The 12,284-nt window shown below is 30.6% G+C and overlaps 2 protein-coding genes across 6 annotated transcripts; both read left to right on the forward strand.

Annotated features, from left to right (window-relative positions):
- The first annotated feature begins 4,221 nt into the window (after positions 1-4,221).
- LOC127248816 (eukaryotic translation initiation factor 6-2-like) lies at positions 4,222-8,266 on the forward strand. 2 transcript variants are annotated; one of them, XM_051271357.1, is made up of 8 exons: positions 4,222-4,392; positions 5,174-5,201; positions 5,313-5,409; positions 5,519-5,604; positions 5,723-5,767; positions 6,532-6,662; positions 7,528-7,638; positions 7,718-8,266. In XM_051271357.1, exons 2-8 carry the CDS (start codon positions 5,192-5,194, stop codon positions 7,973-7,975), a joined length of 738 nt encoding a protein of 245 aa, XP_051127314.1. In that variant the 5' UTR covers positions 4,222-4,392; positions 5,174-5,191; the 3' UTR covers positions 7,976-8,266. The 2 variants fall into 2 exon arrangements, with proteins under 2 accessions (XP_051127314.1, XP_051127313.1); XM_051271356.1 differs by having other exon boundaries at positions 4,223-4,397.
- Positions 8,267-9,081: 815 nt separating this feature from the next.
- Positions 9,082-12,180, forward strand: LOC127248955 (uncharacterized). Of its 4 annotated transcripts, none has more exons than XR_007838204.1 (6): positions 9,082-9,235; positions 9,426-9,894; positions 10,720-10,803; positions 10,897-10,986; positions 11,062-12,000; positions 12,103-12,180. XR_007838204.1 is itself a non-coding variant. In XM_051271557.1 (5 exons), the coding sequence occupies exons 2-5, from the start codon at positions 9,496-9,498 to the stop codon at positions 11,323-11,325; spliced, it is 837 nt and encodes a 278-aa protein (XP_051127514.1). In that variant the 5' UTR covers positions 9,082-9,235; positions 9,426-9,495; the 3' UTR covers positions 11,326-12,180. The 4 variants fall into 4 exon arrangements, 2 of the variants coding, with proteins under 2 accessions (XP_051127514.1, XP_051127515.1); XR_007838205.1 differs by having other exon boundaries at positions 11,062-11,785; positions 11,904-12,180; XM_051271557.1 differs by having other exon boundaries at positions 11,062-12,180.
- The last annotated feature ends 104 nt before the right edge of the window (positions 12,181-12,284 follow it).

Consider the following 12,284-nt stretch of genomic DNA (forward strand, 5'->3'; position numbering starts at 1 on the left):
AATTCAGATCCCAAACAAACATACTCCCTCCATCCCATTGGAAGAGTGACGTTGGTTTTTTGCACGTAGATTTTTTAATATTAGTATTTTATTGAATTATAGTAAAAATGATAAAAATACTCCTATTAGTATTATGTAATATAAAAGTAATGGCATTTGTGTAATAGATTGTAAGTTGAAACAAATAATTATTATGTTAAATAGATAGTACAATTACTAAATTAGGAAATGATAACCTTATTTTGGAACGGACGTAAATAGAAAATGGTAACCTTTCAATGAGATGGAGGGAATATAAAGTTCGGGAGTACAACTGTCAATCTTCCATCTATTGTACTAAATACATGTAAAATTCATTTCAAAATTTACATGAAAAAAAAAAAAATAAACCACTAAAAAATAGTGATATTTATATAATAATAATAAAATCAAAATTAATTTAAAATTACATTTATATATAATAATTATTCATTGTATGTAATCTTTCATATTTATATAAGTTATTATGCATTACTATATATAAATTTGCATTTTGATACAAAAATTTTAACTTGATATAATTTAGATAAAATGTAATAATATTATGTTTACAATCGCAATATTTTATTGTATATATAAGATGGAGTTGGTAGAGATAATATTTAGTTCAATTTGGTACCGTATCTTAAAACTCTACTTCCATGGTGGAGGGAATTTTATCATAATATACCATTTAATTTTTCAGAATAAAATGAATAAAATATAGTAGAAACTTAACAAACTGACGTTGAATGAAAAAATTTATTTCAAATATTCTAATAGCTAAAATATATGTAGGCAATTTTTCTTTTCCAACCCGTTCCTTTAAAATTTTGATTAAAATTATTAAACTCGAGTTTGAATTAAATTTAAATTTAAAAGAAATTTCATATATATATATTTTTTTTGTTATGAGAAATCTGAAATAAGAGTGTAAATTATAGATTAGCAAAAATAATTACAATTTTCCATTAAAATTAAAAATTTTCTTATACATTAGCAAATAAATAAATAAATAAATATATTGAAAATATTGATAATACATATTAACTACTTCACAATAATATATTAAAATAGTACATATATTTTTATTATATTCTATTTTTAATCTTTAAAAATATTTTCAAATTTAATATATCTTGATCAATTAAATTTAAATATATAAACTAATTATTCATATATATTATGTATATGTATGACATATATATACTATATGTATAAAAATAGTAAAAAAATACTGCATAAATAATTGCAACAATTATGAAAATTGCAAATATTATGTATAATTGGATAATAGAAATGATTTTTTCAAAAAAAATTATACTATTAACTAAAATCTTGAATATATTATACATAAGAATAAATAGATAATAATAATAATAATAGATAAAAGTAAATATTTACATTTAATATATTCAAACAAATATATATACACATTAAGAAAATATATTAGCACATAAATATACAACCACCAATTAAAAGAACATATTTATCAATAAACAACACATCCAAACTACACTTCAACAAATTTTAAACAAAACAAGTGGAATTCTGAAGCATTGGTTAGAAGCTGAAACAGATCAACTTGTCCCAATTTTAACGAATATTAAACCACAACAAAACAAAAGCTTCAGCCATTAACTCTAGCATTATCACATAGACTTCACTATCATCTCCAACGGCAGACATCTTCAGCTTCGAATGCAGCAAAGAGAAAAAAATGTTTAAGCCCGACCACTGCCATTGTTCGCATTTGCCGGAGGAGGATCAAACTCGATTCTAATGGACACCAGATTGGCTGCTATACGAGGAAGCTACCGCGCTAGTCACTGCAAAGTTGGACATTGGAATTGCGGACGCTACTTCAAGTTTCTTTGACGAAAGGTGAGGCAGATGACGGATATAGTTATGGTTAAAAAAAATAAAATTATATTGAGGATAAGAAAAAATAAAAGAGATAAATGCTCAAATAAAAATTTTCCATTATGTATTAAATTTATAGGAGTTGAAAATTTTAAATATATTATATTTTCATAATTATTATGCATAAACGTTTAAATTATCAAGAAAATTGTAATTATTAAAATGACAGTACAAACCTTTAATATACTAAGACAATTTCTTTTTTCATTTCCAAAAAAACAATTGAAAACTCCAATATAGCAACCATTTAATTTATTAATATTAAAATATTATTTAAAGATAATATATAGAAGATTATTAAAATGAAACAAAATGATGTATTTATATAAATAACAGTTTGGTTTGTTTTTTTTTTTTTTCAATTTTATTTTTTTTAAAATAATATATAGAACACAAAAAATAATTTAAAATTAAAAAAATTTATATAACCATTAATAAAATTATTTAAATTATATTTTTATAAATATAAATATATATCACAAATGATAAAATCATATAAATACTATTGTTAGCTCTTGTACAAATATATAAAGATATTGATAAAATTATTTCATAAAATAATTAAAAATTATATAATTATTAAAATGAAAAAAAAATTGTGTATATAGCCATTAATTAAAAGAATATTTCAGTTATATTTAAATTCTAATTTATAAATATACATTATAATTAATTATTTTATTATGTAATAAAATTAAATAAGCAAATTTAAAACTAAAATTGTATGTATAATCCAATAAAATAAGAAAAAACACACAAAATCACATATATATTTAAAATATTGTTACATTTGCTTTTATATCCGATGGACCACAGTGAGCTCAAATATAATTACATGTGTCCTTGGAGCTTAAACCAATTTTTTTCTAATTCATACTACCTCCGTCTGCTTCTAAGAGATTTATTTACTTTTTGCGTATTGATTTTTAAATATTAATTATTATAATACTAATAAAAAATATTTGCACAAAAAATAATACAAAAATATAAAAATATTTTTAATGTTAATTATAATGACGCAAAAAATAAATGTGATTTTTAGAAGCAGATAGAAAGAGTATATTTGTTTGCTAACATTATTAAAGTAATGCAACCAAGCCATCTCGGATATTTGTAGGGGCCTGAGCAAAAAATAAAAATAGGCCCCTGTAATTTTTATTTTTTATTTTTTAAAAATAAATATAATAATAAATTTTATAAAAAAAAATTATATTCATCATATATATATATAATAAATAAAATATATGTATCTAGTAAGGAATGACTTGCTGTTGTGGGTGGACTGCAGATCCTAATTTGTGATACATATCTTGACTATTATAAAACTATAATTGGATTTGAGATTAATTTTATAAAAATTATTGTCAGAGTTTATTAGAACTCTTGGATTGAGTAATTGTAAATAAAAATATGAGATAAAATTTAAATTAAATTTTAATATCGAATAATAATAGTAAACATTAATAAAAATATTTAAAAATTCTAATTGCTAGGAAGATGATATTATTTTAAAAATTCTAATTATAATTTAATTCTAAAATTAAAATTTAATTGGATATTGTCAGACAAAAATATGAGATAAAATTTAATTAAATTTAAATTTAATTAAATTTTAATATGTATAATAATAATAAACTAAAATTTTAAAATATGACCCTTCTAAAGGAGAGGCCGTGAGCAGTTGCTCAGGTTGCTCCTGCTAAGAGCCAGCTGTGAATGCAACGATTACTTGCATGTCATGTGATAACTATGCTACCGGGGGTGTGCTTGTTTTGTGTTTTGACTTGAAAGAATATATATATTTTTTATATAAAATATAGAGAATTGTGCAAATAATATTTCATTTGTCTAGTTAGAAAGTATATATATTTTTATTTGGGACGTTCAATTATAAAATATAAATTATTAATTTTTTTTACAAATACCCTTACTTTACATCACTTTTAAAAAAAAAAAACAAAGATAAAAATATCATTTTATTATTTTTAACTACCCATTATAATTAAAATATTATTATTTTTTAAACACCAAGTAAATATTTACTTTGTGTGCTAAGGGAGGGAGTATATTAATTTTTGAAAAAAATGTATTAGAAATTTTTGAGTAAAAAAACAAAACCTAGGTGTATTTTTCAATCGTAAACCAATATTTTATTTATTTTTTAGCGGGCAATACCCTACCCGATTTGTGCATTTTCCTTTTGATAGTTGACATGACTGATTGGGTAGACTTTTATTTAACCAGAGTTTTTTTGGTTTAACCAGAGTTAACCATTAGAGTTAAGGAGGCGATGTCAGAGTGTATACGCGGTGAACTTACGGTTGGCCAAAACCAGACCCACCCTGGTTGTTGAAGATTCAGAGGTCGAACCTCCGTTCCCAGGCCACCTCTGGCAGCGCGACAGCCGCCGCTACCTGCACCGTATTAGCTTGGGTTCTGCCAAAATCGATAGTATTGTTCGTTTATAACCTTCGTTGTTTTTCCTGTTGATTTTGATTTACTATTTGAGATGGCGTGAGACGATTAGGTCATGAGTAAAATTTGATGGAATAGGAGCGTTGGAATTTGGCATGTTTATATTTGATAATTAAACTAGGTTTACTACCATAAGGCAATTGTCGTTGTCCTTGAATTTTATTTTATCTACATGAAAATTTTGATTGGGCGATTGATTTCTCCTATTGGTTTGTTTCCCTGTGTGTTTTGTTTTTACCTTACTTCAGTTCAGCTTCCCCAATTCGATAATTGATTTCGTAAACAATTTGTTCGCAATGTAAAGGTTGCGATTTGTTCGTTTTTTTGCTTTGAAGGTAGGTGATTTCTTCATTGTATTATGGAAGGTGTAATGTGAGCCTCTAATATGTAGTATTGGAGTGGGTTAATGTATATGTGTTTTTAGCAGTAATGCTTATACTCATCATTGCTCTTGAATGTACATCTTTTTGGTTTGAATTTTATTTCCTACTTTAGGTTCCAAACGTTGTCTCTTAGCCCTTTTTTAACCAAATAATTTGGGGTGCACAAAATCTCTAAACTAGCCTCGCCTATTTGCAAATTATAAGGCTTGAATCTCAATAGACTTCAAAATCTTTAACTTTCCATTTCTTGTCTTGGCACAATACTTGGCCTTGGTTTCTTTTTAATCTACATTATTGGATCAACAATCTATTCACTTTATCCCATAATCCGCCTATTGATTTGAGATATTTGATTGTTTTCTGTTTCTTCTCAGCTGCATTCCTCTTGTAGCATGGCAACAAGTAAGTACCTCTTGCAGTTGTTGTTCGATGTACGGGTGTGTGTTTATATCAAGTACAACATTAATCAATTATACAGACAAAGATCCCATTTGTTTTTATTTTGTTGTGCAGGATTACAATTCGAGAATAATAATGATATTGGGGTTTTTGCTAAACTCACCAATGCTTATTGTTTAGTTTCAATTGGTGGTTCTGAGAACTTCTACAGGTATTATTTTGAGCATACTTATGTTTTTATAGTTGTGTAGTTTTTATTAGTATCAAATTTTGTAGCACCTGGGAAATTTACTATATATAATTTTGTTGCTTCCATGCAGCACTTTTGAGGCTGAGTTAGCCGATGTGATTCCAGTTGTCAAAACCTCCATCTCTGGCACTAGAATCATTGGACGGCTCTGTGCTGGTACAGTTCTGCTCTTTTATATGACACAATGCGGTGGTTATATACTTACTATTGAAATGCTGGATTGAATTTGTTTTCTCCTTGATGGTTTACTCCCAATCCATTAACTTATTTCCAGGAAACAAGAATGGCTTGCTTTTGCCTCACAACACTACTGATCAAGGTAATGATCCTAAGCTGCATTTCAGAACACCTATGAAAGTGGTGGATAAACTTATGTATATTTAACTCTGAGTTATTACTATTAACAATTACTGAATATTGTATGCCCATGTTAATACAAACTCTTGGAATTATGTTCTGTTAATTGATGGCCTTCTTTTGGCTGGTCATGTGCTATGATTCTTGGTTTTCTTTCCATTCTGATTTGGAAACATTGAATTATAGTTTGGGATTGAACAAGACTTGTTGAACTTTTGAGATTATGATTAGATTGTGCTAAATGTTGGAAATATTAATAATGATATATCTGCCTATTACTGTAGACTTTTAGGTAAGGTTGTCATTTCACATGGGAAGTTTCGTGTTCGAATTGCATTGTCACCCACTAATGAAAAAGGAGTTATCTACTAAGGCCTTGTGGAGAAGTAATACCACCTACACATGAGGAAATGTGATGGAAATATTAATATTAAAAGTAAAATGATGTATCTCTCTATTAGCTTAAGCTTTAGGTGATGTGTTATCAACATTAATGTTGCTAAAATTTTCTTTCTTTATTTTCTGCATCCTAGTATATTGAATATGATGCAACAATCTGGAATGGTACACCTGTTAAGGGCAAGGGCAAGCACAATACAATGTTACACTCAGCAGTATATTTCCATCTTGGCTGTATAATTTTTACTTGAAATTTTAGTGATGTAAACTTTTTGTCGTATTTGTTGTCTCTTGTACTTGACCATATATTTTCTTTTGTTAAAATAGAATTACAACACTTGAGGAGCAGTTTACCAGATTCAGTTGTTGTTCAGCGCATTGATGAGAGATTATCTGCTCTGGGGAACTGCATTGCATGCAATGACCATGTAGCTCTGACTCATCCTGATTTGGACAAGGTAAATGGTCTATTGATTGTTGAACTGCATCCAGTATATATCTGATGAATGAATGTAATTTTTGTTTCTGATCTACCTCTTGAATGAATGAATATGTTTTAGTTATTTAAACTTCTTTTTCCTTATGACCACTTTTACTTGTTAGCCCTGTGAGCTGCTTTAACCATGTTCATATTCAATTTTTAAGATCTATTGAGAAATCCTGCATCCTTTATCACTCTATCTTTACAATTGCCGGTCTGTTAATCTTAGTTCTGCATGTACACCATCCTTCTGTTAATATGCATCGTTGGCTAACAAGATTAAGCTAATTCCCTTGTGAAATGTGAACATGATGTATCTGTCTTTTGATATGGCAACTTCTGTATGCCTAGTTGTTCGTATGACCTAAAGAGATACATCTCCCATGTCATGTTCCATCCACAATATGCTTTCTTCATCAAACTGTGTGGTGCACTGCTGCCTTTATTCCTTTGTTATTGTGAAACTCGGTCATCGATGGCAAATTTCTTGATGAACTGTTACATGCATATAGGTCCTAGATTTTATGTTTTTATGCGATCTTGCTGATTATTTCCAGCACTCGAGCAATTCTAATAGCTACATACAGGTCCAGTACTGCATTGATTATGTTAAAAACTCTGTCTGATCAGAATATCTGCTTCCTCGTTATTAAGATATTAGAAAGACAACCATGAGTGTTCAGTTGTTCATGACAGTATATCTGCAACATTCAGAGATTGGCTTATCATGAGCTGTAACTGTTTCCTAATTTTTCTCTGTAATACAGCACTTATATATATATATATAAATAAATAAATAAATGGAAGCATTGAAGTTGCTAATCCTGAGGGTATGTTTTCAGGAAACTGAGGATTTGATAGCCGATGTTCTTGGCGTGGAAGTTTTCAGACAGACAATTGCTGGCAATATACTCGTAGGAAGTTTCTGCGCATTGTCCAATCGTGGTGGTTTGGTAAGCCACTGGTTCTCTGGTCTAGAAACCATTCATCTGCTAGTTTCATATCTAAATTCCTCCATCATCTATGTTGCAGGTTCATCCTCACACTTCTATAGAGGATCTAGACGAGCTTTCGACCCTCCTCCAGGTCCCTCTCGTGGCCGGGACTATAAATCGTGGTAGCGAAGTGATTGCTGCAGGCTTGACAGTAAACGACTGGACGGCATTCTGCGGATCAGACACCACTGCCACTGAGCTATCGGTAATTGAAAATGTGTTTAAGTTGAGAGAAGCCCAACCCAGTGCCATTTCCGATGAAATGAGAAAATCGTTGATAGACAGCATCGTTTGAGCTTAAGCCTTGAAGCTGTATCGAAGTTTGTCACAATTCACAGCTCTGTGTGTGAATGAAGTGAAGCTGTGGCATCTCCCAGTGGATGATTTCATATCATTCCTTATCTATGGCCATTTCTTTTTGGTTTTTGCTTATGCTATTAATAGTTGAGCAGATTCTATACATTACAGTGCCTAAATTTAATATTGTGCAATTAGTTTTATACTATTGTGTGAATATTAAAAGCGTTTGAAAGCTAGGTTTGTCAATTATGTGGATTTTATAAGCATTTGAAAGAGGTTTGTCATATGAGTTTGGTGTTTTTATGATTGTTAGATGAGATGTTTATAATAGGGAATAATCTAAATATCTAAATATTAATTTTTACATAAATTATGAAAGTATTAAAATTAAGGGTTTTTTAGCATACTGTCTATTTAGGTGTGTTTTTATTTATGAGTTTTGGAATAAGTTTGATTTGAGTTTGATACGAAAATCATGTTTGATGGGATATTTTTTAGAGGAAAAAATATATTTAATCAGAATTCAAACAGTAAAATTTAAAAAAATTATGCAAAAAAAAAAAAAACATACTAGTTTATAGGATTTGTTTGATTTTGGTTTTGTAACTAAAATTGTACTATTATTTATTCGATAAAAAAATATATTGTGTTCAGTTTAAATATTATTAATTTTATAAAATATTATATCAAAATTATATTTAAATAAAATCTAACTACTCTTTGCACAATATTTTTTAAAGTTTTATATTATTTAATTTTTTTTAAAAATATCATATAAATATATCTTTTCAGGTATTAACATGATATTTTATGTCATATTTTAAAAAAAATTAAGGGTTACAATTAATTGATTTGAAATAAACTATTAATTTCAATTTTTTATTTAAATAATATTATGATGTAATATTTTGTAAAAAAAAATAATAAATTTTATTGAAAATTGTAAAGAAAAAATAGTATGTAAAAAAAAAAGAAAAAGAAAAAAAAGCCTAAATAACACCAAAAATTTCGAAATATAGCATAAACAAAACTTATAATTTGGTATATTAATATAATTAAAATTTATTAAAATACAAAATAAATAAAGTGCAGTATGCTAAACCCTAGCGCCAGATTCATTTCGGTTCCATTTTCAATCTCCACCCTTTCCCTTCTCCCTCGCCTCGCTCTCCTTTCTCACACTCGTAATCTTCTAATTGTATGTATCTATCTCCTCGCCGCCTGCAACCTCCTCCCTTCTCTTCTCTCCACTAAGGTAATTCTCATCTACATCGATCTTCTTATCTCGCTGACTTTTTTCATTCTGGATCCTGCTTTGGATGATCGCTATTTTAAGTCTTACTAACTGTCGGGATTTTCGCTGGATTTACAACTCAATGGCGACCTGATTATTTTGAGCTGCATTTCATCGTTTGTTGACTCAATTCTTTATAATTTAATGACAGAAGTGAAGTTTCAGCTTCAGGCGGTCCGGTCTCCTTAAGATGATATATATTTTCCGACACGATTAGAAAAATGCTGAGAAGAAGATTAGCCTCAATCCTACCTGCGTCCATTCGCATTGCGCAGAATCACTTCCAAAAACCCACCCCTACGTTTCCCCATCTCGCGCCTCTACAGTTCCTTCCGCTGCAATTCCAGCAATGCAGGGCTGACATTTCGAATCCATGGAGTGTGAGGGCTTACAGCAGCCTACTGGCGTTGAATGATTTGAGGGACAATCCGGGTTCCCGGAAGCAGAAGACTCGGAAGGGTAGGGGTATCGGGTCGGGTAAGGGGAAGACCGCCGGCCGGGGGCATAAGGGCCAGAAAGCCCGCGGTACAATGAAGTTTGGCTTTGAAGGTGGGCAGACGCCGCTCAGGCGACGCCTCCCCAAACGAGGATTCAAGAATCCCTTTAGTCTCACGTTTCAGGTCTTGTTGGAGCTCACAAAACGCTTGCATCAATAAGTTCATTTTTCTTCTTTATTTATTTGTTATTTTTATTTGCTGAGTTTAGTTATGCTATTTGTTGGCTGGAATTGTGTTCTTGCAATGTGTTTTAAGATTATGCTATAGATATGCTGTTGATTTGTTACTTGTTAATTCAATTAAGTGTTAATGAACTCCTTTACTGTAAAAATATGGCTTATAATCTCAATATTGCTAGTAAGCTTTACATTACTGATTTCTTGAACTTTTTGCTTCGGCTAATTTGATCATTGGTTTTGTGTTGCCTTTCTCTTCCACATTGCCAATACTATTAATCTGAAGATGATTCCATCTTTGTGTAACCATTATGTATTTGTGATCTATGTCGTTCTTAAGGTAGCAACTCTTTTTGTTTCTGTGTCATTGTGATTACTTAGTAACCTACAGCATAGTTGTTCATCTTTCAAAGTGCGGAGGCGTGACTAGAGCTGCAAAATAATTCATGCTTGGCTCATGACAATATTTTCTTGGCTGATTAGGTCATGAACCGGTTCAGCTTGTTATGTAGATATATGTATATTGGTTATTAATGTTTTTATTACTTACTTTTAGAATAAGCAATCAATTAATATAAAATTTTAGCACGATCTTGAGTTCGTTATATTTTGAGTTGATTGTGATTTGTTTACACTACAGTTTTTGATTTGTCATGTTTTGCAGCCCTATTTGTGACTATATACAAGCTTGTTCTTCCTGATTCATTATGCATAATTATATTCTATGACACTTTTTATTGTGGCATTCACTCTAACTGTACATGGTTTGCAGCCAGTTGGCTTGGGAAAAATTGCAAAGCTAATAAATGCTGGGAAAATTGACTCTTCAGAATTGATCACCATGAAAACTCTCAAGGTACATCCATCACCTTCTCATGCGACTCCTTGCATGTGTACTCCAAGTATTCTTACCTCCAAACCTTGTTTTCCTGGAAAAAAAAAAAAAAAGGACTCTGGGGCAATTGGAAAGCAGATTGAAGATGGAGTTCGGCTGATGGGACGAGGTGCAGAACACATTCAATGGCCCATCCATCTTGAGGTAACACCATCATACCGCCTCCCTATGCTACACGCTTTGCTATGGCCAGTTTCAAGAGTCTCTATATTTAATCAGGTTTCTAGGGTGACGGTCAGGGCAAAAGCAGCAGTTGAAGCTGCTGGTGGATCTGTAAGAAGGGTGCATTACAACAAATTGGGCTTGCGTGCACTCCTGAAACCTGAGTGGTTTGAGAAGAAGGGCAGGCTACTTCCAAAAGCCGCAAGGCCCCCACCTAAAATCAAAGACAAGGTCGATAGCATTGGCCGTCTTCCTGCTCCAACAAAGCCCATACCTTTACTAGCCGAAGAAAAAGAAGCAATGGCTGATTCCAGTCCATGAATGAGACTAACCACAAGGCTGTAAAGCCAGATCTTATTTACTTTCTTCTGCATGCTTTGCTCAAAGAAGAATCGGAATTTCTTGTTCTGTTTAGTTTGTCTCTGAATGCAAATTTGCGTTAGAACAGGAATTTTTTTGATAGTGTTGTGCTGCTTCTGAACTACTTGAAATAAATCTTTTTCTTGCAATATAAAATATGTTCTTGTCTATTAAGTATCTGCAGTTTTATTCTGTTTTAGTTATGACGAATTACTATAGACTTCAAAATCTTTTACTTTCCATTCCCATTTTAGCTTGATATTTCTAATTTCACTGTTGGCTTGACTTCTCTTTGATTTACATTGCCGGATCATAAAATTGTTCTCCTAATCCATCAAATGACAAATCTGGCTTTTGATTTGAAGTATTTGACTGTTTCCTGCTTCCTCTCAGCTGCGTTCCTGTTTTTACATGGTATCAGGTAAGTTCCTCATCCAGTTCTTGTTCAATGTATGCTTGTGTTTTTTATTTTTTATTAATTATAGCCTTAATCAATTAGTAGAGACAAGAAATTCTCTGTGGTTTGATTTGTTGGGCAGGATTACAATTCAAGAATAATAATGTTACTCCATTTTTATCTAAAGTCACCAATGCATATTATCTAGCTACAATTGGTGGTTCCAAGAACTTCTACAGGTATTATTATCAGCATGCTTATGTTCTTATAGTTGTGTAGTTTTTATTATAAAATCTTGTGGCAGATGTACTTTAGTTTCAAATTTTATTGTTTTCATTCAGCACATTTTAGGCTAAACTGGCTGATGTCCATTTCTGGCACTAAAATAATTGGACAACTCTATGCTGGTCAAGTTCTGGTAGGATATGGTGTGTATTTTTTATGTGCTGCAGCCTTTGTACTCTCTTGTGTAAATGCAGTTTGTTCTCAATAGCTTATTACTTTTCAGGAAACAAGAATGGTC

This window comes from Andrographis paniculata, unplaced genomic scaffold, assembly GCF_009805555.1.
Source record: "Andrographis paniculata isolate CXL003 unplaced genomic scaffold, ASM980555v1 Contig34END, whole genome shotgun sequence".
Taxonomy (NCBI): Eukaryota; Viridiplantae; Streptophyta; class Magnoliopsida; order Lamiales; family Acanthaceae; genus Andrographis; species Andrographis paniculata.

Coding starts and splice junctions, on each gene's coding strand:
- LOC127248816 (XM_051271357.1), top strand. Junction 5,605..5,722: donor CATTGGACGGCTCTGTGCTG/GTACAGTTCTGC, acceptor ACTTATTTCCAG/GAAACAAGAATGGCTTGCTT. Junction 6,663..7,527: donor CTCATCCTGATTTGGACAAG/GTAAATGGTCTA, acceptor GTATGTTTTCAG/GAAACTGAGGATTTGATAGC.
- LOC127248955 (XM_051271557.1), top strand. CDS start 9,496: ATGCTGAGAAGAAGATTAGCCTCAATCCTACCTGCGTCCATTCGCATT. Junction 10,804..10,896: donor TCACCATGAAAACTCTCAAG/GTACATCCATCA, acceptor AAAAAAAAAAAG/GACTCTGGGGCAATTGGAAA. Junction 10,987..11,061: donor AATGGCCCATCCATCTTGAG/GTAACACCATCA, acceptor ATATTTAATCAG/GTTTCTAGGGTGACGGTCAG.